This window comes from Oculina patagonica, chromosome 12 (assembly GCF_052425735.1).
Source record: "Oculina patagonica isolate OP01 chromosome 12, crgOcupat, whole genome shotgun sequence".
Lineage (NCBI taxonomy): Eukaryota > Metazoa > Cnidaria > Anthozoa > Scleractinia > Oculinidae > Oculina > Oculina patagonica.
Window position 1 is genome coordinate 12,277,251 of NC_135769.1, and position 26,904 is coordinate 12,304,154.

At 37.7% G+C, this 26,904-nt stretch overlaps 2 protein-coding genes across 2 annotated transcripts in view; one reads left to right on the top strand and one right to left on the bottom strand.

Annotated features, from left to right (window-relative positions):
• Window positions 1-26,904, bottom strand: part of LOC144631510 (serine/threonine-protein phosphatase 2A regulatory subunit B'' subunit gamma-like) — a 212,672-nt gene that overhangs the window by 29,626 nt on the left and 156,142 nt on the right. The gene's annotated exons all lie outside the window — the stretch shown is intronic.
• On the top strand, window positions 12,804-20,400 carry LOC144633419 (ATP-binding cassette sub-family C member 4-like). The gene is made up of 6 exons (XM_078492296.1): window positions 12,804-13,328; window positions 15,211-15,590; window positions 16,106-17,541; window positions 17,968-18,538; window positions 19,202-19,338; window positions 19,538-20,400. Exons 1-6 carry the CDS (start codon window positions 12,804-12,806, stop codon window positions 20,398-20,400), a joined length of 3,912 nt encoding a protein of 1,303 aa, XP_078348422.1.

Below are 26,904 nucleotides of genomic sequence, written 5' to 3' on the forward strand. Positions count from 1 at the left end.
TAAAAGTAAGTAAAGAAAGTATATAAAATCATCTAGACTATATCAAGTCAGTACACGGAATTTGAGGCGCATTGCCTATGGAAAGATTGTTACACAAAACTACGACTTGGCTAGCTCAACATCTTTCACGTGCTGCAGTCTGTTAGCTGTTGAACCTATCCGTTTTATGTCCCTTTATAGCATGATTAACGACCTTTTCTATCAGTCACGTTGTACAACAGAAGTCTGGTAAGAGGGCTAATTCAAACTCCAGTAACATTCATTCCGGGATCATTTAGGTAAAAAAAATCGACAAAATCAGTGCAAGTGTTATAGACTTCTCAGTACTAATTACCGCCTTCCAAATGCATTGTTGAACTGTTTCTTTACGACGGCTTGTTTTTTAGTTTGTTTGCTTGTTTACTTGTTTATATGACACCGGTGTCAAGTTAGGATTTTTCAAAACACTTAAAAACGGCTCGTTGATTTAATTATCAGTTTGAAAATGCAAGAATTTTAATTAAAAGCCTTGTTAAGATTGATTCACTGGAACCATTTTTTCGACTATTTTGCTTGTTTACAAGCAGAAGTAGGAGATTAGGAGTGATGTGGGCAAAATTTGGAACATTCTTGTCTACTCTCAAGAGACTTTTTTAATTTCTCAAGGGACTGTTTTAATTTCTCAAGGGAGTTCTTTCCGCTTAGTGGGCGATGAAAGGGTCTCTTATTATTATTGCGTCAACACTTCCGATCTCGTGTTAAAGACGTGACTTGTCACATATTCCGGTGTAGGTGATGAAAGGGTTTGTCATTAGTATTGCGTCAACACTTGCGGGTTCAAATTGCGGCCTCGTGAAAAAGCATTAAAAACGCTAACAAAATTACAGAATTCAGACTACTACAGAGAACCTTGAAAGAAACTTTGTTTAGAATTTATTTTTAGTTTGGATGAAGTCAAGAAATGTGTTGACAAGCGGCAGAGTATAATTTTTCGCACCGTGCTGTACTGCACGGCAGAAATAATTATCCACATGTTCATGTTGAAAGCGAAGTTTTAATTTGAGCAGCCGGCTTTTGAAGTCAATTGTACACTAAATGGATTTACCGATCGTTCAAAAAATTACAGAGAACCTTGAAAGAAACTTTGTTTAGAATTTATTTTTAGTTTGGATGAAGTCAAGAAATGTGTTGACAAGCGGCAGAGTATCGAAATTTTTCGCACCGTGCTGTACTACACGGCAGAAATAATTATCCACATGTTCATGTTGAAAGCGAAGTTTTAATTTGAGCAGCCGGCTTTTGAAGTCAATTGTACACTAAATGGATTTACCGATCGTTCAAAAAATTACATCCAAATTCAAAGCAATAACAGTACATTACCATTTCGTTCATGGTTTTCCGTTTTAAGGCCACTTTAAAATTCTATAGTGTTTCTCCTTTCCGTTTTAAGTCCCAAATATGTTTTTTTTCTTGTTCAGAATCAAAACAAGGCCTTGGAAGTTTGTAAATACAACCCGCGCGGCTCTACGATTTCCTTGTACGATTTCAATGCACGGAATAATACGAAAAACCTTCTTCTAGGACCCCAAGAGTTCTCTAAAAATATGCGCAGAAAACAGATTTTGATTGGTTTATTTGCCGTTATTATCTATAGAACAATAGAAGAACCAAAAAAACTCCAGGGAGGGTGGGAAAGGGCATATTCCGCTGTAGGTGATGAAAGGGTCTCTCATTAGTATTGCTTCAACACTTGCGGGTTCAAATTGCAACGGCGTGAAAAAGCATTAAAAATGCTTACAAAATTACAGAATTCAGACTCCTAAAGAGAACCTTAAAAGAAACTTTGTTTAGAATTTATTTTTAGTTCGTATGAAGTCAAGAAAAAATGTGTTAACAAGTGGCAGAGTATCGAAATTCGTCGCACCGTGCTGTACTACACGGCTGAAATAATTATCCACATGTTCATGTTGAAAGCGAAGTTTTAATTTTAGCAGCCAGCTTTTGAAGTCAATTGTACACTAAATGGATTTACCGATCGTTCAAAAAATTACATCCAAGTTCAAAGCAATAACAGTACATTACCATTTCGTTTTTAAAAGATTTGATAAGCTGCATTTAGTCAGTGTTTTGAATTCAAAACGCATTTGTAAGCACCATTACAGCATGGCGGCGGTGGAAGGAAAGATAAATCCTTCATCAACAATGTTTTAGCACTCTGTAGTCCATGGTTTTCCGTTTTAAGGCCACTTTAAAATTCTATATTTCTCCTTATCGTTTTAATTCCCAAAGATGGTATTTTTCTTGTTGGTTTTCAAAGCCTGGTGAGACCGGCACAAGCAATTTGGGGGTGGTTTCCAATGTTTGGGTCAACATAACACTGGGGAGCTGGTGTTAAAGACGTGACTTGTCACATATTCCGCTGTAGGTGATGAAAGGGGCTCTCATTAGTATTGCGTAAACACTTTCGGGTTCAAATTGCGGCGTCATGGATTGAAGATAACTGTAATTTTTGCATACGCAAGCCAAATCGGTCATAAACTGTCTAAAAACGTTTTGTTCTTTGTATTAAAAGGAAAGTTCTTGGAGAGTGCGTTTTATCCATTAGTACCAAGTTATCAGTACAAAGATACGCACGTTAATGCTTTAGTTTGGCAAGAGTGAAGTTAATGAAATAACATAAACGGATACAAATTCCAGTGGTTTTTAACTGTTGCGGAGTGGAGTGGTTTTCAACGGTTTACGAAGTTTAAAGGAGCAATAGAGCTCTATCTACTGCTCAATAAATTTGTTTTCAATAGCACTGAACTTGACAGTTGTCATAAACTTTTCTTCACCGTTGGAAGAATTCACTCTGGAAAAGAGACAGATGTTCAGTGGAGCAAGAGAGTTACCTTGAGTGCTAAGTGAGTACAATCTTGCGTTGATTGTTTGTATGAATGTGTCATGTGGTACAGATGTTTTTTCGATAAAGTTATCGCTACATGGTTTCGCTTTTAGTCTTTGAAGTATTTCCGCACTGCGGTTGGTAAGCGAGTGGGGAAACATCAACGCAGTTGCAGTATCTGGCAATTCTCATTTATGCTCGTGATTTTTGCCATCAGTAACTGGTTAACTCATTTGCCATCGTTTGCCAAAACGTACAATTTTTAAAGTGCTACGCTTTTCGTTCTCTTTTTTCTCTCACTTCTGTTATGTTCAATTTTTTTAACACGTGTTTTCTTTTGTTCTGCCGTGTTTATTTATAGCCGTTTACGCTATTCCGTTGTCTTAGTTGTTATCAATGCTGACACACCCCTTGACACACCAGTTGAGATAAAATTCTCCCGTTATATGCTAAGCTGCGCTAAAGAAGTTTTTTTTTCTTTTTAGAGAGATAAGCTACCACTTTATTCCATTTCTACGGTATGATACATTCTATGAATTTTTGGTATGGCAGTTTTAGTATTTAATCCTGAATTTCCTACTGTGCGATTAAGTAAGTCGCTAACAGGCTCGTTAGTATGTTTTCGTGAGCGATGCTTTTGAATTTACACAATGGACGCACAGCAAGATAAAACTAATTTCCGGTAATTGTTTGAGTACATAGGTGGTGGAAAACACGGATCCTGCTTCCCAAAATCCGTAACCGGGTTTACATTACGTTTTTGACGTAGGGTATAAGCAAGCCCGACAGTTTATAAATTTCAGTTAGAAACTAAACAGATGAAGTCTTCTTTTTAAGTTATCACCCAAGATTTTATTCTTTCTTATAATTTGAAACAGATTTTTGGTCTAATTAGACCGTAAATCGCCAAAATTATTTTAATTTGCGTTACTTCCGTTCTCTTCCAAATTTGTAGCCTGCGAACAGGCTCCCGAGTGGGGTTTCCGCGAGCAAAGCGAGTGGGGTTACGCGAGCGAAACTAGCAGCGAAGGCGAGCGGAAGAGCGGCCCCCGTACTCCCCCTCAGGCCCCACTCGGGAACCTGTTCGCAGGCTACCAAATTTGGTATACAGGAAGTGAATTTTATCCGCCAGTGATTCCGGCCAAGAAACTTTAATGTGCCTTACATGACGATTTTTGCAGAAGTTATTCCTTCAGCAATATGGCGGTCTCGGTCTAACGAGCTTTAATAGGGTTTAAAAGCTCGTTAAGATGGTCTTTGAGAAGGAATTATGATCTGAAACGTTTTTCGAGTGTCAGAGAAAGTTACTTGGACATTTGGGTCTATATTCGAAGCTAGAAATTGAGGTAAATTATCTTTCTTGTTGCTTCGCACGTGTTTCGGTCTGTTGCGTATGCTGTTGAATAACTTGTGTGTGCACAGGCTTCCCAAGCTCAAAAGTCGTCTTTTTGATGTGTTTTTAGAGCCCTTCAGGCGGCCGACTCTACATACGTGGTGTATGCGACAGCTTGTGTATATAGAGAAATGTATGGGAAAATCACGGATTCTCAAAAATCGGGTAAATAACTATCTATTTTGAAATAAAGTTAACCTACCTCAAATGTGTCGCTTACTTGTGTCTTGTGCCGAATTTGAAGCCATTCCGACGCCATTTAGCGAAGTTATTCGAAGTCGTTGTCTCCCCTTCTAAAAAGAAGGGGAGACAACGACTTCGAATAACTTCGCTAAATGGCGTCGTCGGAATGGCTTCAAATTCGGCACAAGACACAAGTAAGCGACACATTTGAGGTAGGTAAACTATATACACAAGCTGTCGCATACACCACGTATGTAGAGTCGGCCGCCTGAAGGGCTCTAAAAACACATCAAAAAGACGACTTTTGAGCTTGGGAAGCCTGTGGTGTGTGTTTTTTACATCACATCGCCCCGGGCAGCTGAAAATTTGAACACGATATTATTCATAGAACGCCCCTTAAACTGCTCAAGGCTGCTTAATCGGCAGAGAAAACGGAACAATCGATACTCACCAAGAACTATGTCGGTCAAGCTGGTTATCCTATACGTAGTTATTCCATAAAACGCTGGTTATAGATAGCCACACATTAGCTTTGGGCAGAGCGCGCTGTTCAACTGACTCAAAATCGTTCACATGCTCATATTACATACAGAAAAGAAAGAGACCTGTTTTGCCTCTTCAGTGACAGCAGAATAACCGACGGAAACAATAGAAATAAAGTCAACAATTACTTTTTATTGTTTACAAATACAAGTTAGTCAGTTATTAAATTCTCGTTTATAAATCCGCGCGTCGTTTTCTTCTGTTTTAGCCAGCAGAAGGTTTTGGTTCATTTTCCCCAGGTACCATCGATATTTTGTAAAATCCCAGCAAGTTTTCTCCAAGGAAAACCGTCCCAGCAAGCGAACAGTCTCATTCCTAAATTTGCCAGCCAGCTCAAGTTCAGGTTGCAGAGCGGAAATTTTGTGGAGCGGTTTCGTTGGGTTCTTCTGCGTATGAATAGATAAAATTCCAAATGGTACAAAATGCTCTTTGGATCACCTTTTTTTTTAGATTGAAAACCTCGCTTGTATCATAAATTATGTGTCTTTAATGATTTATTTGGAAATGTAAAGTTTTAATACTTTGCCATGGTTTTTGAGATGCAATCCTTGTGTTTACGCAGTACAATTTATTGGTAGTTAATATGAAATTCGGTCGATTTTTCTCAGGTTTTCAGGTTAGTTTTCATCTTAGAAAAAGGAAAATGTATTGTTGTAGTTCCAAATTTGTAAAGTGATTGAATTTTTTTTTTTTGGAAACTTGATAACTTTTACATAAGCCGATGTGTTACTCTTAAAAACGAAATGTTTTGCTCGTTAATGTGATATTGAAACTTTAACTGCTGTAAATAAGTTTTGAGTTATTAAATAAAACATGCATCATGGTCTTTTGTGTATTTTTATGTTATAAGAAGGGGTTAAAATTTTTTCATTTTTTGAGCTTTCTTTTTTGGCTTGTTACTTTTTTGTCAGTTAATTTGTTAAACACAATAACACTTTGAAGGACAAAAAGGATTTCAAAAACTCAACAACAAAATTTAACAACAAGGCGTTTCCTATTGGTACCCCATCCAATTACTAAACCCGCCCAACAAACCTTAACTTTGGCGATAAGATGACAACAACTACTTTCCATGTGGTATAAGAGAACACGTAGCTCATCTCACAACAGCTCACCTTGAGCAGGGTTTGACTTGGATAAATTACCTTAATAGAAACCCCTTGTTCTTGTGATTCCATTAGAAATTTCTCAGTACAAACTTATTAACTTCAGGAACTTTCATTTCCCTTTTAACAGCTTTCTTAACTTACTTCGGCTTTATGCGTTTCTTTATCTCGAACCTATGCCCCACTTCACCCTAACCCCCCCCCCCCCAAATAATCATTATTCGACGCCTTCTTTACCTTAAATTGGCGTATTTTTAATTGAAATGGTTCTTTGTTTTGGTAGCTGTTGTTGCCACTTTTTAAAATGTTTCACACTTCTGCGTTTTACAAAATTCACACATACTGCCTTTTAAGAAAATACGTCAATGCGCATTTTACAATGTTCCTCCCATCAACCGTACCGTTCCACCGTTCCGCCGTTCCACCGTTCCTACATTCCTCATAATAAACTAACCAGAATATCCAGGACAACACAAATTTACATATTTCAACACTTGCACTCCTAAACAAAGTGAAAAGCCTAATTCACCCTTTAAAAAGAACTACTCCATACCACAATTGACTGCCAACAGATAAACCATAGCAAAATAGTCGTAGTCTCACAGAGACCTTTGATTAATTAAACGATAAAGATTGGTCGTTTTAAAGCAACGAAAAATTGCGTTTCAGGTCCAAGGCATAAAAAAATGATGAACTGCCTCCTCCCCAGGCGCCGATCGACCGGATAGCCAAGGCGAGAAAAACGGGAGCGCGGTTTTCCCGTCCGCGTGAGGCCCACAACGCCAAGCGAACCGTGTACTACCAAGAAGGCGGACGCCTGGGGACGAGGCGGCAGATGCTAGAATATTCAGATCGATGTGTTCTACCTTATTGTTACTTATTTTCGCGGGACTTAATTTTCGCGATTTTCGCGATTTTAAAAAAATCGCGAAATTAAAGACCCGCGAAAATTAATTCCAACCGATTTCTATTGTATTTTTTATGCTAATTACGTATTTTTGGCCAAATCGCGAAAATTAAGACTCGCGAAATATTCCTGTTCCATTTTCGCGAAATTAAGTGCCCGCGAAAATAAGTAACAATAAGGTAAATTCTTCCTCAACGGAGAAGCCTGCTAAAAAGTAGTTTAAAAATGTTAGTTATGGTCCGGATAAACTGTTTTGAGACGCTTAAGTTTAGTTTAGTTTAGTTTAAATTAGTTTAGATTAATTTGGTTTATTTTAGTTTAGTTTAGTTCGGTTTAGTTTAGTCAGTTAAATTAGTTTAGATTAATTTAGTTTAGTTTAGTTTAAATTAGTTTAGATTAATTTAGTTTAGTTAAGTTAAGTTTAGTAAAGCTTAGTATAGTTTAGTTTAGTTTAGTTTGATGAAGTTTAGTTTAGTTTAAATTAGTTTTGATTAATTTAGTTTAGTCTAGTTTATATATTAGTTTAGTTTAGAAAAGCTTAGTATAGTTTAGTTTAGTTAAGTTCAGGTAGTTAAGTCCAGACAGTAGAAGGCTATTCGAAAACATATATTACAATAAACAATTAAATCAATTATCAAATTGCATGTAATTTTCTCGCTTGGACACAAACAATTTGAGAAAGCTGGTTTTGAACATAGTTAGCAAATTGTTAGTTGATTTAAGCTCAGATGGCAAAGAGTTCCATAGTTTTACTGTTCTAATAGAAAATAATTTCTGAAGTAATCCTGGTTGAGTTGCTAACTGTTGAGATAATAATTCGAAAGTAAATAAGTCGATATGTCTGACGTAAAACGAAAAGCAGTTTCTTTACATGTGCCATTCACAAGAAACAGAAATAAAACATAAACTAAACAGAACTTGTAGTACAGCATACAACAGTGGAAACACAGACAATACAAGTCACGACCGACTTGGTTATCGTTTCTGATTGTTTTTTTTTTTAAAAAAAGCAGCGTGTTTACTTCTGTCAACTTAGGGCACGTACAGTACATACGTAACCATTTGCTGAAGGTATTAAATACAAACGAAAGCAAACTCAACGTTAAATTCAAATGCAACTACAAAGGAATATCTCTACGTAGAACTGTTCAGTTGGATTTCATGTTATCCAAGAGAGTCTTTTTGATAAACCACAGTTGAATTGATCTTCTCATATAAGGTAGGTTAACAATACCTTAGTTAATGAAGAAAAACGGTTTTTGTGAGAACACAGCCTTTAAAAATAACCCTGTTTAATTAAAAATGTTGAAGATGCGTGCAGGAATGTTTAAGGACCGCGCAGAATTTTTTGCCGAGTAGAAAATAATTCCGTCAAAGCACTCGTGTATAAGTGCCACATTTGAAATAAAGAAACAATTAGAAAAACGTAGGTCATTGAGGGCAGCCGACGATGGTCTAGCCATTAATTCACATCCTAGGGAACTTGTATAATATCAACCGACTCTGAGGGTTATAAATAGTTTGAACTTTTTTTTACTCTGAAATATTACTGTTTAAAAACCGAAACATTTTATTGGGATGGCCTAATATTGATTTACATAATTAGCCCATTTCACAGACCACGTTGATAACCCCTTATTTCTTAGCTTTAAATACTACATTTGTAACGCACTTTCTTTAGTCCAATTAAGGCTGGTTTTCATATAACCACTAGCCTGCGAATATAAACAGCCGCCTCCGAACGTAACAAGCGGGTCGGAGCACGGAGAGGCGGCTGTATTCGCAGGCTATATAACCACTGCAGGGGCAGCTTAAAGACGAAATCTCTTAGCAAAGTTGTTTATTTTTTTCTTTATAAACTTGTAGTCCATGGGCTCAATAACATCAATCCAAGTTTGGTTATGTAATTTCTTCTGACCAAGCTTGCATTGCATCTCATTATGCGTGTCAGACTATTATCATATTTGAGTGGGAGTATTGCTCGTGTGATAAAACTCAAACAAATGAACACGCAACATCCATACGGTTTCCTGAACACTTACAGGTTGTTTGTATTTCCACCATTTATTGAAAGCTAGATGCGTAGTCAGTTGCCGTGAGGTATAACATTCCTTTAAAACCACTGAATCTTAAAAAAAAGGGTTTTCTTAACTATAGAAAAGAACTAAAACGTCTTGAGGAAAAACTGAAAAAGCGACGGTCGAAGACTTAGGAACCGATTGAGGTGGATTTTGAAAGAAAAAATTAGAAAAATTTAAGCTCAATATTTTAAGTCACGTTATCCGTGACAGAGATCTTTTCATTCATTACTTTGCAGTTTCTGTGCGTGTCAATTGAACGCATGTTCAAGTTGGTGCACATTGAAAAAATGACTGCTAAAATTGCGGCGGTCCCCTCAAAGAATTGACGTTGTGTACACATTCCTCTTAGTTCCACCCAGTGATCGATTAGCTAATAAAACAAAGAACACAATAACCTTGGGTTTTCGTGTTGGGGGAGTTTTAAATTAAAAATATTGAACAACGGAGCCGGTTAAGTTAAGGCTGACTGATTGCAGACTAATCGTGCCGGCTTCACAAGCATGCAAGAGCTGCGATGGGGTTGCGAGAAACTTTAAGGTAAATATTAACTTATTTAACGCTCTTGACTTGGATGTAAGACTTCAAAATCTCTTACATTTATGAAAAAGGATTATTTTTGACTTGTTTTAAGCCAAAGGTTCTTGAAACAGATAAGTCCAACCTTTGATCTGTTTGATACATGTGTATGTTCATTGCATCTCATAGATGACAGACTTGTGTTTATAAATACTTAAGCCAGTCGTCTTTGACTGTTTTCAAAGTTAAGGTTACCGTTTACTATAGAGAGGTAATTTTGCTTAGTTTGTTTCTTTTTTCCTTTTGTAAACAAAAAGTCAACATAAGTGATCGATCTAACCTGTGCCGGATAGAAATTGTTTTAAAACAACCAGGAGACATAATTTTTAAAGGAATGTTAATCAACCGTGCCGAGGCTAAAAAGGCACGTACATATAGCGGCACGCGCCCTCGGGCAAATACAAGATCAATTAACCAACCACAAGATAACAGTTAAAGAGCATATGCTTCCTAATTTAAATTCACTATAACATATCATGAGGCACTAATTAATTAAGCCTTCGATCCGCGCTGGTGTCGCGGTTTTCACTACGCGTTTCATTTTGTTTATTTTTCATCGGTTTTTGTATTACTTCGTATCTCATTTCCTCCGAATTCGTGCCGAAATGTACCAATTCAACAGCCGGTCAAGACTGAAACACAGTTAATTGTTTAGACTATTGTAATATATAGTGTTCACAGTTAGTATTCTTGAGTATCTAGACACCAGACGACAATATATACATAGAATATATACATTTGCTATCCGTCAAACTGAAGGCGAAGGGGGCCAGCTTTGCAGTCTTGCTAGTTGTACCCCACAATAAAATGTACCTTTGATATTTTACAATGCATGGACTGATTCTCTTTCTAAAGAATGGTACTCTTTTACTGCGCGTCAAAACAATTGTGACTCTTTGTTCAGAGTAAAGGTAATTTTCGTGCCGTATGTTTAAAATCTGCGATTTTCACAGCACGCTCGTCTTAATGTTTCTCAAATGGCTTACCATACAGACAATAAAAGCCCAAGAAAATCATAAGAAACGAGGAAATTGTTTCGAACTCAGTTAACGGGGGTCTCTTCAAGCAGGGCAGAAAAGCAAATTTCAGCCGCCAGAGATAAAGACTGAAATTACGACCAGAAATATTTCTTATTGATTTCATTTTGGTTATTAAGATTCCTGTTTGATGAGGTCAGTGTTTTAATCAGTTTTCTTTTATTAAATTTTTGTATTACATTGAATACTTACCAAAGGCCGGAATTAAGGCTGAAAGATTCAAATAAATTCACGGTCAAAAAAGCGCCACCTCAAATAATGAGGTGGCTCTTATAACAAGGTGTTTGTATTAACGAGGCGGCCGTGAGGCGGCATTCCATTCATTTGTGGAAACATAACTTTTTCACTGAAGTGGTTGTCGAATGTATTTCTAGGTTTACATGGTTTACCGAACTCGCGTGGTGAGATTCGATGAACTCGCGCAACGTGTTTTAACCAATCAGAGAGCAGAATTATTTTCCACCAATCACATGCGTAAAAGAAGCCAGTCGGAATTTAGGTCATCTGACATTTCCCGCGCTTAACAAGGCTTCCGATTGGTTGATTCGTGACGCTATTTGCGGTATCGGTGATGGTTGTAGAAAACGTACCGCTTCATTAAACAAATCCTATTATGTCTTTTAAAGTGAAACATCAAATTGATCACTTTTCTAATGTTACATTCGAATCTGCTCCAAGCTGACGGCAGACAGAAACTCTCAGGTAAGGTAAGTAAGTATTTCGCTGCTAAACTTAATCCGGGTTTTGTTTTGACTTTGAGAGTTCAGATCAAAATGAAGTACTCGAATTAAAGTAGACAGCCTTCTGATAGCAAATCTTGATAAACAAAAATATCGCATTCCAACCTAGCCCTGCCAACACAACCTTTCATGATATCAGCATAGGCTCAACTCATCATGTTTTGCGCATTAACCAAGGTATTTTACAATTTTGCAACTTATTAAGGTCACGACACGGGCATATGATAAATTACATGCTGACTAGTCGAGTCGGAACGCCAAAATGTTTGACTCTTGGTCAATATCAGTTACCACATGACCTGGTCTAAAGATAACCTTGAACGGCCCTTCTCTGCAGTCTATAAGTACTTATAATGGCATACGGTATATTTATCTAATAAAGTCGAAATGTTTCAAAACTTTCTTCTCTACAACCGGTTATTTGACAGCTATACTGTAAACTTCCCTTGATTTTCTTCACCGCATTCGAGATGGTTTATTTGTTTCTATTTCGTGTGACATTGACCCTGTCTGTCACCTGTTCTAGTCGTTATTTACAACGGAAATATCGCTCTAGCACAAACTACCGTTTGCCATTTTGTGGTTGCCTTTTAATAAATTCTAGAAAACGCCGTGTCTGAAACGAGAAAACAGGAATTTTGCGGGCAATTTATTTCACGCCAGAAAATAGTTTTAAGTTCATGGCCACTGAACCTTTTTATTATTAAGGCATAATTTATGATCGGTGTAAATCAAAATGCTTTTCGGAACTTTACATGAATGGTATTTCGACTTAAAAGAATAAAACATAACATGTTCTGTGTTGAGTAGCAACCGGATTTGAGATCGATTATAGCATACTTTATATGACGGAACTGTCATTCACTTAAGTTAGTCAATCCATCCGTTGGTTTCCCAGCTAATTTTAAAACACATTTTGCCGATGTTTTCAAGATTATTTTATCTTTAAGTTGTTTCCAAAGTGTATTTGATAGTAACACCACTTTGGGTAGAAAATGCTAGTTTTAGCAAGTGAACTAGTTAACGCATTAGGCGAAAGAAAGGTTTGCCTTATTTATTGCTATTTCCTTCACCTAATAACCCCAGAGGGTTTCAAAGTGTAGCTTGATTGCAATTTTAAACTGTAGTAGTACAGCCTTTTCAAATTAAGTGAAAAACTCCATCCAGACGTTGAAAAAAATGTACTCTGACCTGCCCTTAGCTGAAGTATTTATTCTTAGTGCATTTCAGCACTGCTTTATTGTATCTCACAGGCGTCAGCGTATCGCAATACAATCAGCCCGAACAAAAAGTCGGCGAGAGTGCTAATTAAGATGCTAACATGAAAGCCCTTATTCGCTGCGTTCTTTTTTAACTTTCTTTTTTTTCAAAAGAATGAACGCAGAGCATGATTATGGCGTCCCCGCACATCCACAGAGGAAGGCCAACTTGATCTCTTTTCTTCTGTTTTGGTGGACAAATGATTTGTTCAGAACTGGAAACCAGCGTCCCTTGCAACAATCTGACTTCTGGCCATTGCACGAGGAAGACAAAACGTTCCTACTGACAAAAGAACTGCAGTCACAGTGGAGCAAAGATCTGAATGAGTGCAAACTGACAGGAAAAGAACCAAGATTATGGAAAAGTGCTATGAAAGTTCTATCTCGCAAAGACATCTGTATTATCTCTTTTGCCGGACTACTGGACTCAGTGGGTCGATTTCTTCAGCCATTTTTCCTGGGAATTTTTATTTCTGCCCTCAAGGCCAAATCTCCTGAGAGAGGATTGCTTTGTGGTTGCGCTGCGTTGATGCTGTTGATTGTGCTGATGAAGAGCATTGCTGTACATCATAGCAGCTTCAAACTGTACGTGATTGGGATGAGGATGAAGGCCTCCCTTAAAGGTGTCATCTTCAAAAAGGTCAGTTTGCTACCACAAATGGTGCACGATATCGATTCAATTTATTTCTCAGTATTGAAGATTCTTTTAAACAAATGAATTTTTAGTAATCATCAAATAGGTATTTGCCAAGTGATCATACATTATCCAGTTAATGTAGGAAATGTTTGAAGGTTTTAACTTAAACTATAGCAAAAGACTACCTGCAGGAAGGCGGGTGAGATTTAGATGGGTCACCTTTAAAGGATTCCCAGATTATGGGTGCGTTCTTTTTGAGGTATGCTAGTTATAATTTTTTCCGTTCTGTGGATAAGATAATTCCAAAAGAAAGAACTGCTGTGCGCCGTTAATATATAAGCATAGCTTTTCTTTTCTCTTAGCACTAATATTTTTGCTGGAGGAGTCGAGAGAGGCTTTCCTAGCAGGATGATTAATCTGTAACCTCGAAAAATAACATCGGCCACGAGGCCGGATAATAAAATTGTTGGTTATACCTAAAAGACCAGAAAAGAAAAGAGTATTTATAATTTAGGTGGTTTATCATTGTGTAACAAAACAAATTGTGGGAGTTTCATATTGTAGATTGGCGATATTTTTGTGTCTTGCGGTATTTAATTTTTGCAATTGGAAGACACGAGTTTCCGTCGTGTGAGCAATAAATTTTCGTAATTTTTTGCAAGCCGCGCACAATTGAAATTACAGCACGTACGTAAAACAATGTAATATTGTTTGCTTTTGATAAAACTAAGCGATATACAGGTAAAATAACATGGCTTACAGTTTAAAACAGGTTTAATTATCTTAGTAATGAAGCAGCGATAACAACTTCACCACTTGAAAAGATACATGGAAAATATTTGCTCGTCTAAATAAGTAAGTAAAGCACTGGGCTCTGCGTAAATCTATGTTACTACTGTATTTTCCTGTTCCGGTTCCGGTTGTGTCTTTCGTCTATAGAGAGCTAAAGTGGAGTAAATGTTTTCACGGGAGAACATTTTTGCGGAAATATATTTTAAATTTAGAAGCCACAAAATTTTTGTCACACGGTAAATGTATCGGAGATAAAAATTGCCGAGAAACTTGCACGATCTTATGATACAACAACTGGGGCGATACTTTTTATCCCTTGACTGACATATATGGTCAAATACGTCAGGCTTCACGACAAAATATCCCAAAAGTGCTCTATTTCTGCCTGAATAATTTTGAAAAATGCTGTAAAGTTTGTTTTGTTTATTCTGGTACGAGGAGCAGAATATATTCTGTTCATTCCGTAAAATGGGATATGACCCAACAGAAGCGGTAACCGCCCATTCCTTGTTTTCCGGCTTTTCCAAAATAGCTCAGACAGAATACATGCTGTGATTTTAGCTAATAGCTGCGGTCTGTGGAATTGTTCAAAGAGCATTACTATACAAACGCTTAATATACGCATTCCAGAAGGTGAAATTTTTCCGACACTTGAAGAAAAGGTTTTGTAAGGGTTTGAGTGAAGCCACATTTTAAGCAGATTATGGTTGAGAACTACGTTTTTCATTCATTTAAATAAGAATATTCTCTTTTTATTGCTTTAACACGCAATGCAAAAGACGTTCCAAGCGCTATGCAGTCACACCAATGTTTAAAATGTTTTTGATAATTTTTTAAGGTATTAATGAAGGATGGGACAGTAATGGAGGATTAATAGATTTAAATGTGATAATGATTAATAAATGGACAGCAAAGTCGATAAACGTCAACTTAACGTGTCTGGTCTCGTGTGGAGTAGGGTGTCTGTAATCCTGTTTTATCCCATTATTTCCCCCATGATAACGTGTTCGTAGAAATTTCTGGTGGTGGACCAGAAACAAAAGCTATCGCATTAAAAATCTTATCATTTATTTCACACTGTCGTTTTTAAAAGATCCTGGTCCTTGGTCAGCATACCCTCAACGACTTTACAAAAGGTCACGTGATTGATCTGGTGTCCAATGATGTTCAAAGAATGGAACAAGCCGCCAGGCAGTTCTTTCGCCTCCTTGTCGCCATCTTTGATGTTTGTGTAGCTGTTCCGTTGTTATGGTACTTCATAGGTTGGCAGGCGTTGATGGGTATCATTTTCCTGTTTGTTCTCGTGCCATTTGGTGGTTTCCTGTCATATCTGTCTGGAAAGCTTCGACTGAAGACCGCTGTCATTTCTGATCGGCGAATAAATCTGATGACTGAGATAGTGGCTGGAATTCGTGAAGTGAAGACGCATGCGTGGGAGTGGTTCTTTAGAGATCAGATCAAGGACACTCGAAGGTTAGTGGCCAGTATCTAGTTGTTCCTGAATTAGCTGTAAAACCAAAGCAATTGTACCTGAGCAAATATTGAGAAATTGACGCTCCCAAACACCGTAATGAGCGAATCAGAGTTCTTAGACCTGGCAGGAAAACGGTAGCGAGCGCGGGACAAATCAGAAACTCAATTCATGATTGGCTTTGGTTTTGCACTTTATTGTCTGAAGAAACAAATGCAAACAGACTTCTTCCAACAGTAAACAGAAGACGACTCCAACTCACCAAATAAACTTAAAAACTTTATCAAGCTTACTTGTCTGGTTATTTTGAGCAGCCCAATTCAACAAAAATTTCAAAGAATTGAAAGACATAGCAAAAACGAAACTGAGAACCTGGTGCATTCCACGGAATACTTCCCAAATTGCTTTCTGTTAAATGTTTGGTATATTTCTAAAAACCATACTAGTTTTAGCAAGTCTCAAAATAAGAACGTATCTAATATGACAGTAAAGTATTTTCTTGTTTCCTTATTTGCAGCAATGAAATGAAAATAATTCGTCGCAAGAGCATTCTCCTGTCATGTGCCATATCTCTCATGTATTCCTCGGGACTTGTTGCCGCCTTCATTTCTATTTTGACGCTTGCCTTTAGTGGTTATCAACTAACACCGTTCATCGTTTTTACTCTCTTGTCAATTATCAATGTCCTTCGAAACAGTGCATTGAGATCTATAGGAGAAGGATCCCAGTTTATATACGAAGCGTACGTTTCCTTTGATAGAATAGAGGAATTTCTGCTGCTGCCAAATCTGAATGGTATGACTGATATAAAACTCTCAATCAATACGGGTAGCAATACATTGCTAGAGACAAAATGTTTTGGAAAAGAAAAGGTGAATATTAAGGAGCAATTCGTATGTTTACACCAGTCCTTGAAGAAAACCTCGACCATAATCAAGTTTGTAGACATTCCAGATAACAAAAATCTAATTCCCCTTCTTGGAACGAAGAATCTGAGTCATCTTATGAGCCCAACAGACAAACTACAAATTATAGAGCAAGGGCAATTTCAGGAAAAAAGAGAAAGAAGGATAAAGTTTAGCAATGTGACCTGCAAACTTAATGTTGACAACAAATGTCCAGTAAAATCTATCAACTTTGCAGCAAAAGATGGAAGCTTTGCTATCATCACTGGTCCAGTGGGGAGTGGAAAATCAATGTTGCTGTCTGTGATCGCTGGTGAGATACCAGTTACTGAAGGGAATATCCAATGCGGTGGTACCATAGCCTACGTGCCACAGATGCCTTGGGTTTTCTCTGGAACACTTAGAGAAAACATCCTGTTCGGTCGGCCATTTGATTTCGATAAGTATGCCCAAACCATCAGAGTTTGCGCTTTAAAGGAAGACATTGAAGGATTTCCAGATAAAGACCAAGTTGTTGTTGGAGAACGAGGCGACACTTTGAGTGGTGGTCAGCAGATTCGCATCAGTCTAGCACGGGCAGTCTACGCCGATTGTGATATTTACCTTTTGGACAATCCTCTCGCTGCACTCGATATTAACGTTAGCAATTACATCTTTAAACATTGTATACTTGGCTTGCTGGCAAACAAAGTTCGTTTGATGGTTTCACACCAAGAGTCTCATATGAAGCTTGCAGATCAAGTAATTGTCTTGCAAAACGGCTCTGTGACTGATAAAGGGACGTTTTTGGAACTTAATGAAAAAGAAGCACTAAAAGAAATCATAGAACCTCAAAACAAAGTGGCTAAGGAAACAACTTTATTTCAGGAACAAATCACAAATACTAAAGTACATTGTTCAGACAAGAAGAAGGTTGAAAGCATGGAAATTCCCGACGAGGACCGTATGATTGGTGCAGTGTCCTGCAAGCTGTACTGGGATTATCTAAAAGCAGGGGTGCATCCCATCGCTTTAGCTGGCTTGGTTCTCATTTTCCTCCTTTGTCAAGGTAAGGCTCTAGGAACAATTTTAATCTATGATGCCATCATACCAAACCAACCCTTTAGACCCGGGGAAGAGTAATATAAATGTGATGGAGTTGTCTGTTGGAAACTGTTTTGAAGACCTCTAAAAGGCACCAATATTCATTTTGGTCGAGGCTCAATTTCACGTTTATCCCGAAGATGTACCAATTCCAAAATTGTTTGTTATTGAATGATGATGACAAACACTGGTCGACAAAGAGCCAGGTTCCAGCCAAAAATGGCAATGGTACCAGAAGGGTATTTACGTCTTCCTCGTGTGCTGCAAAACTAATAGTGCCTCAAAAAACATATTTTAGTATTTATTCAAGGCAGTTGTTCAGCATGTGCTATAGTTGTTTCCATCAGAAACACTTAAATCCTTTGTTGATTCTTGCATCCATTGATTGCAGGAGTTATGATTTCACCCGATCTGTGGCTGTCGTTTCTAACGACGCTTCCACGTGACGACCAAACGAACAGGACAAATGTTGGCATCTATGCCAGTTGTGTCATTGCCGCTGTTCTTCTTACGACTTTACGCGCCTACACCTTCTTCTTAGTGGTGCTGAAATCTTCAGAAAATCTTCACAACAACATGGTGACGGCCATTCTCAAAGCACCTGTTCTATTCTTCGATTCAAATCCAATTGGAAGAATTCTCAACCGATTTTCTAAAGACATCGGCTGCATGGACGAGGTTTTGCCAAAGACGTTCCTCTTTGCAGTCCAAATGGTGTTGTTCGTGTTGACCGCAGCGCTTCTTCCCTTGGTTGCAAATGCATGGCTTGTAGCAGTTGTTGTACCCATTATACTATCGTATGTTTACATTGCAAGGTACTTTATGAGGACATCAAGAGAGCTGAGGAGACTAGAGTCTGTGTGCCGCAGTCCTGTGTTGACACAGATCTCTGAAACACTGGACGGATTGGACATCATTCGATCCCGTGGAAGACAACAAGAGTTTGCTGATCTCTTATACAGGTGAGGCTGCTTTGAATCAAAACTAAAAGCATTTCCAGTTAAAAATATCAAGCTACACCATGGATGTCACATTGCAAGAAAATTACCCAAGAAAATCAGTCCCAATCTTCCCCAGTTGATTAACCAGTTCCTTTGTTGATCATTATTATCTCGTTGTTGTTTTTCTATCTTGGAAAAACTATGTTTAGATCTCCATCGATTGAAGGTAATTTTGTGCATAACAATTAACAAATGACTAAAAGTAGCCACGTCGCTATACTTAATGGGACACTGTCACGGGGATTTAAATGCTTTTCGTTAAAAAGTACTTAAATAGGCGAATAGGTTTTCTGAAATGCACCTAGTACGTCAAGATGGGGATAAAAAATTAAGTTGTTGTTGAAAGAAGAAGGGATTCATAAAGTTTCTAATGGCATCACAATAATATCACTTGTTTATCTCTTCACTACACTTGCTTGGTGATTTTTAACCAAATTGGACCACCATTCATAGTTTCCGTATGTCTTTAGGCCTTTGAGTCTTTGTAGTAAAACTGGTGACAGTGTCCCTTTAAGTTGGCTCACAACAGATACAACTTTCTGTAAAGTTTATAAAAATATGCGAATAGGTTTAAAGCCACCTTAAATTTTTTTAAAAAAATTCTTATTTTATCTCATGTGATAGATGTCAAGACACTCATACCCGTGCATATTACATGATATTGGCTGGAACTCGATGGCTGGGAATAAGATTGGATCTCCTATCTGCTCTCTTAATTGGTGCCGTAGCTTTAACTGCTGCACTGTATTCCCACGACAATGGTAAGCAAATGATTAACAAAGGCATCTATTAAATTTTTTTTGGTATTTGATTGGTGTTGCTTGTTGATTAAAAATTTCGAACGAACATATATTTCTCCATACCTCATAGTGCCGGTGTGTCATGAAATACCTGGTCGGTCGAACTCTAGCCAATTTACAATCAAAAAAACGTTTAACAAGTCAATTATCTTTTTTAAAGCTCTGGTGGGCCTCGCTTTCGTCTACGTCTTCGAAACTTCTCATTTCACCCAGGTGTCCGTTCAACAGTCGTCAGAAGTCGAGAATTTAATGACGTCTGTAGATAGAGTAATGGCGATTACTCAACTTGAATCTGAGCCTGGATACAAGACAGTAATAACACGGCCTGAACTCTGGCCAACGAACGGAGAAATACAATTCACAGAGGTATCGCTGAGATACTATCCTGAAGGACCAAGAGTACTCAAGAATCTGAATTGGAATGTTAATGGACAGTCCAAGATTGGAATTGTGGGTAGAACAGGTGCTGGAAAATCAAGCATCATAGCTGCTATCCTGCGCATGCCCGAAGCTGAAGGGAAAATCACAATTGACGGAGTGGAGCTAAAACATTTGAACATTCAAGAATCTCGAAAATGCATCTCCGTCCTAAACCAAAGTCCTGTTGTGTTCAGTGGGTCCCTGAGAAAGAATCTCGATCCACTGGGAAAACAGAGTGATGTTGAGTTGTGGGAAGCACTAGAAGCAGTGCAACTGAAACAATTGGTGGAAACCTTTCAGGGGAAGCTAGATTACACATTGAACTCTAGAGGAATGAATCTTAGTGTAGGCGAAAAACAGTTAATTTGTCTCGCTCGTGTGCTCCTGCAGGAGAGTAAAATTGTTATCTTAGATGAGCCCACTGCTCATGTAGATCCCAAAACAGAACAAATCATACACGAAACAATCCGAGAAAAACTGAAGAACTCAACAGTGATCACGATCGCACATCGGTTTAAAACAATTGAAAACTGTGACAAGATTGTGGAGCTGAGAGATGGACAGTTGTTAGTTGAGTCGCTGAGTAGATCGAATGTTTTATAATATAAGATATAAACTTATCATAAACTACTCAAACGTCTCTTTTCGTGAGCTCATTTATTTCCCCATGCAGCCGAGAGGCCTCGTCGACAGTACACTAATGCCCTCTCGTCAATGCATTTTCTCCTATTATCCACTCTGATACGATAGGGTTCTATATTTCAAGTGTTTTTATTTTTGACAACGGTTTTCAATGTACGCCCTTTCGATGAAAACGAAACGGCGTATCAGTTTGTAAGATATGCGGCAACGCATGTGTGTGGAAGGGGCTTGAGATCCGGCCTGAAAAACTCCATCCTGTTCCATTTCACTGGACAAAACCTCATGAACTTCTAAGATAAACTGCAAAAATATTTTCATCCCAGTTCCCGACATGTTTTATTTTGGAAGATGACGCAGTTGTAAAGGCATTATGGGATTGAAAGTAGGGAGGAAACACACTGTTTATAAAAGAAAATGTATGAGGCTTATAGAGACAATTCGAACATTAAATAACTGAGTGAAAAAGAAAATATGAAATATGTAAACAGTGACCAAAGACAAAGAACTTTTGCAATCTGATTGGTGGCTTATGCAAATACTTGCACTTCCGGCTAAAACTGGTTCAGCATAAGGGTTAAACCACTTCAGGTCTTTCGCCAAACGAATTTTAAGAAAACGCGATGAGTTTGTAGTTAGGAGTAGAAAAACGTGACATGATTGAAAGAAATCGGAAATAACCTTGGACTTAACAAAGCGCCCGGACTATTTAACCCGGTTAACCGCGTCCTTGCTCTTGCACGTCAACGCAGATCAATAGTTCTTAGGAAATTTCAAATATTTTAAGTTCATTTTTTCCGCTATTCTAGTGTCATTTCCGTTACAACGCGCGTTGTAGAACTAACTTAATGTTTTTATGCATACTTATTTTACTCGTATCATGGATTTTCGAAACAAGGTAAACATCGAGACTGATCGAGACCTTGAGAACCTTCTTTGTATAAGATAAACAATATTAAAAAAATCCAAGCCTGATACCAAAACGCTTTTGGTCACATAAGGACTTAGCCTGCTAAATGATTTTGAAGGTAAATCAGAATGCCATTCCGTATTAGTTATTTAAGTTTTTTCGAACTAGTTTTGAGTAACGCTTAAAGTTGCTAATTATACAGCCAAGTAACTAAACTGCAAACAGTAAGATAATGAGATAGTGGTACGCGCACGAAAACTGCGTGATCTCGAGCGGAAGGAGCTCAAGCTTTATAAGACCTGAAGCTCAACTGAGCTAATAAGCTATGGCTGTCCGGTTTTACAGAATCTGACTAGTAAAGCTGCTTTCTCTTAATTTTGTTTGCGGCTGACAAATGGTAGAACGCACGCACTCCGACATGCCTGCCAACTCTCACGGACTATTGGGATAGGAAGTCTTCCGGATACAAACCGAACTCTCCTGGAGGGGTTGTGAAATCTGCCAGATATGAAGCAAAATGCTAAGAGCATAAAGTTTGAAAACTGTTTTGGTCAATTGGAGAATTTGAGATATTGAAATCGACGGTCCTGTTTATTGGTCAGCCGTTTTTTTAGAGAAGAGGTACCGTCACGCCAGATCGGCGACATCTCGAATAACTTGCATTTCTTACGTTGACATCTCTGCAGAAGGGTCACAAGACAAGCATCAAAAGCGTTAAAGTAAGTAAAGAAAGAATGTAAAATTATCTAGACTATACCAATTCAGCCAGCGCAATTTGAGGTGCATTGCCTGTGGAAAGATCGTTAGACAAAACTACGGCTAGGCTGTCTACAACGTCTTTCACGTGCTGCAGTCTGTTAGCTGGTGAACTTAACGTAAGATGTCGCTGTATAGCATATGATTTACCTTTTCTATCAGTCACGTTGTAATACAGAAGTCTGGTAAGAAAGTAATTCAAGCTCCGGTAAATGTGAAGTCATTCATTCCGGGGTCATTCAGGGTAAAAAAACAATCAGACAAAATCAGAGCAAGTGTTATAGACCTCTCAGTTCCAATTTATTACCGCCTCCAAAATGCATTGCTGAACTATTTCTTTACGACTGCATGTTTTATGTTTTCTGTTTGTTTGCTTGTTCACTTGTTTCGATAACACCGGCGTCAAGTTAGGATTTTGAGCGCTTTTTCAAAACTCTTAAAAACGGCTCGACAGATTTATGAGTTATAAACGTTCATCACTCATGTTTAAAAATGCAAAGAAGTTAAGTTAAGTTAAGTCGAGTTGAGTTTAATGAGGTTTAGTTTAGATTAGTTTAGTTTAGTTAAGTTTAGTTTAGATTAGTTTAGTTTAGTTAAGTTTAGTTTAGATTAGTTTAGTTTAGTTAAGTTTAGTTTATTTAAGTTTAGTTTAATTTAGTTTAGTTTAGACAGTAGAAGCGTATTCGAAAACATATATTACAATAAACAAATCACTTACTGTGTATCGAATTGGACTGTAATTTTTTCGCTCAGACAGATAAAACTTAAAAAAAATTGGTTTTGAACATAGTTAGCAAATTGTTAGTTGATTTAAACTCAGACGGCAAAGAGTTAGATAGTTTTACAGTTTTAATAGAAAATGATTTTTTGAAGTAATCCTGATTGAGTTGATAAATTAGGCTATAACTGTTGGGGTAATAATCCCGCGTTCGAAGTCGTGCCTCGAAAGTAAATAAGTCTATATGTCTGACGTTAACTGAACGAAAAGCAATTTATTTACATGTGCCAGTCACAAAAAAAAACAGAAATAAAATATAAACTAAACAGAACTTGAAGTAAAGCATATAACATTGGAAACACAGACAATACAAGTCACGATCGATTCGGTTGTCGTTTCTGATTGGTTTATTTTAAAAGCAGTGTGTTTACTTCTGCCTTCTTAAGGCACGTACAGTACACACGTAACCATTTGCAGAGCGTATTAAATACAAACGAAAGCAAACTCAACGTTAAATTCAAATGCAACTACAAAGGAACATCTCTACGTAGAACTGTTGAGTTGGATTTCATGTTATCCATGCTAGAGAGCCTTTTTGATAAACCACAGTTGAATTGATCTTCTCATATTAGGTAGGTTTACATATTTACCTTAGTTAAAGGAGAAAAACGGTTTTTGGCAGAATTAAAAACAAAAAACCCTGTTTAATTAAAGAAAAATGTCCAAGAAGCGTGCAGGAATGTTTAAGAGCCTCACAACATTTTCTACTGGGTATAAAATAATTCTGACAAAGCACTCGTGTATGCCAGGTTCAGTTTTGTAGGTAAGTGCCACATTGGAATAAAGAAGTAATCTACATTGTGGCCCACGGATGTCCGGATTGATGGAACTAAGCAGATGGTTTGTAAAAAAATATTCCTAGAAAAACTAAGGCCATTGGAGGCAGCCAATGATGGACTAGCCATTAATTCACATCCTGGGGAACTAGTATAATATTATCCGATTCTGTGGCTTATAAATAGTTTAAACTATTTTCTACCCTGTAATATCAGTCAGCGAGGTTTACTATTTAAAAAAATACTCATCTTGCTTTATATAGTAAGCCCTTTTAACTGACCACGTTCACAACCCTTTATTTCCGAGCTTTAAATACCACATTTATTTACGCAGTTTTTTAAGTCGGCTAAAGGCTGGGTTTCATGTAACCGCTGTAGAATTAATTTAAGCACAAAATCTCTCGGCAGAGTCGTATTTTTTTCTTTGCAAACTTGTAGTCCATGCGCCCAATAACATCAATCCAGGTTTGGTTATGTAATTTCTTTTGACCAAGCTTGCATTGCATTATGCATGCCAGACTATTATCATATTGAGTGGGAGTATTGAGCGTGCGGTAAAATTCAAACAAACGAACACGCAACATCCTTGCTTCAATAGTGAATACGGTTTCCTGAACACTTACAGTTTGTTTGTATTTCGACCTTTTATTGAAAGCTAGATGTGTAGTCAGTTTTCGTGATATATAAAGTTTCTTTGAAATCGCTGAATCTCAAAATAATAGGATTTTCTTAAGTGTAGAAAAGACCTGAAAGGTTATAAGGAAATAAGGAAAAACGACGGTTAAAAAAGACCTAGGAACCGATTGAGGTGGATTTTGAAAGAAAGAATTAGAAAAATTCAGGCCCAATATTTAAACTCACGCTATATGCATAACACAGATCTTTTAAACCCATTACCCTTACAGTGTCTGTGCGTGTCAGTTGAACGCATGTTCAAGTTGGTGCATCTTAAAATATGACCGCTAAAATTGCGGCGGTCCCCTCGATCGAAGAATTGACGTTGTGTACACATTCCTTTAAGTTCCTCCCAGTGATCGATTAGCTAATAAAACAAAGAACACAATAACCTTGGGTTTTCGTGTTGGTGGATTTCAATTAAATATAGTGACCCACGGAGCCGGGTTATGTTAAGGCTGACTGATTGCAGACTAATCGTGCCTGCTTCACAAGCATGGAAGAGCTGTGATGATGTTGCGAGAAACTTTAAGGTAAATATTAACTTATTTAACGCTCTTAACTTGGGTGTAAGACTTCTAAATCCCTTGCATTTATGGTAAAGGATCAGTTTTGATTTGTTTTAAGCCGGCGAGTCTTGAAACGGATAGGTCAAACTATTGATCTGTTTGATACATGTGTATATTCATTGCATCTCATAGATGACAGACTTGTGTTTATAAATACTTAGCCAGTCGTCTTTGAATGTTTTCAAAGTCAAGGTTACTGTTTACTAGAGAGAGGTAATTTCCATTAGTTTGTTTCTTTTTTTTTCCTTTTTAAACGGAAAGTCAACTTAAGTGATCGATCTAACAAGTGCAGGACAGAAATTGTTTTAAAACAACCAGGAGACATAATTTTTAAAGGAATGTTAATAAACCGCATAGGTTAAAAAGGCACGTACATATAGCGGCACGCGCCCTCGGGCAAATACAAGATCAATTAACCAACCACAAGATAACAGTTAAAGAGCTTATGCTTCCTAATTTAAATTCACTTGAACATATCATGAGGCACTAATTAATTAAGTCTTCGTTCCGCACTGGTGTCGCGGTTTTCACTACGCGTTTCATTTTGTTTATTTTTCATCGGTTTTTGTATTACTTCGTATCTCATTTTCTTCGAATTCATGTAAATGTACCAAATCAACAGCCGGTCAAGACTGAAACACAGTTAGTATTGGAGAACTCTGACGGGTTATTTGTGTTTCCAATGTAACTATTCTTGAATATCTAGACACCAGACGACAATATATACAAGAATATATACATTTGCTATCCGCGGTCAAACTGAAGGCGAAGGGGGCCAGCTTTGCAGTCTTGCTAGTTGTACCCCACACCAAAATGTACCTTTGATATTTTACAATGCATGGACTGATTCTCTTTCTAAAGAATGGTACTCTTTTACTGCGCGCAAGGCCGTAACTAGCAAGAGGCAAGACGAGGCACTTGCCTCGTCTTAATTTTTACCCAAAATAAAAAACAAAATATGTTTTGTTGAGAAAATAATCCCCAGCTGGACAATATTGATTTTTCTCAAGGAAAACCTCATGAAAAATATCTCTGAAAGCGATTTAGAGCTTCTAGATTTCAAAATATTCTAAAGGGCATGCCCCCAGAACCTACTGTCAAGATCTTGCCTCGTCTGTGGCAAAGGCCTGGTTACGGCCCTGCTGCGCTTCAAAACAATCGTGACTCTTTGTTCAGAGTAAAGGTTATTTTTCGTGCCGTATGTTTAAAATCTACGATTTTCGCAGCGCGCTCGTCTTAATTAATGTTTCTCAAATGGCTTACGATACAGACAATAAAAGCCCAAGAAAATCATAAGAAAAGAGGAAATTGTTTCGAACTCAGTTAACGGTCTTAGTTTTTTTCCTGATGAGGAAATCCAACGTATGATTGCCTTAAAACCTTCCAAGAGTGGTTAGCTTTATGCGCTTTCTTCAAGCAGGGCAGAAAAGCAAATTTCAGCCGCCAGAGATAAAGACTGAAATTACGACCAGAAATATTTCTTATTGATTTCATTTTGGTTATTAAGATTCCTGTTTGATGAGGTCAGTGTTTTAATCAGTTTCCTTTTATTAATTTTTTGTATTACATTGAATACATACCAAAGGCCGGAATTAAGGCTGAAAGACTCAAATAAATTCATGGACAAAAAAGCGCCACCTCAAATAATGAGGTGGCACTCATAACGAGGTGTTTGTATTAACGAGGCGGCCGCGAGGCGGCATTCCATTCATTTGTGGAAACATAACTTTTTCACTGAAGTGGTTGTCGAATGTATTTCTAGGTTTACATGGTTTACCGAACTCGCGTGGTGAGATTCGATGAACTCGCGCAACGTGTTTTAACCAATCAGACAGCAGAATTATTTTTCCACCAATCACATGGGTAAAAGAAGCCAGTCGGAATTTGGGTCATGTGACATTTCCCGCGCTTTCATGATGTTAAGTCATTTAAAAGGCTTCCGATTGGTTGATTCGTGACGCTATTTGCGGTATCGGTGATGGTTTATTGTAGAAAACGTACCGC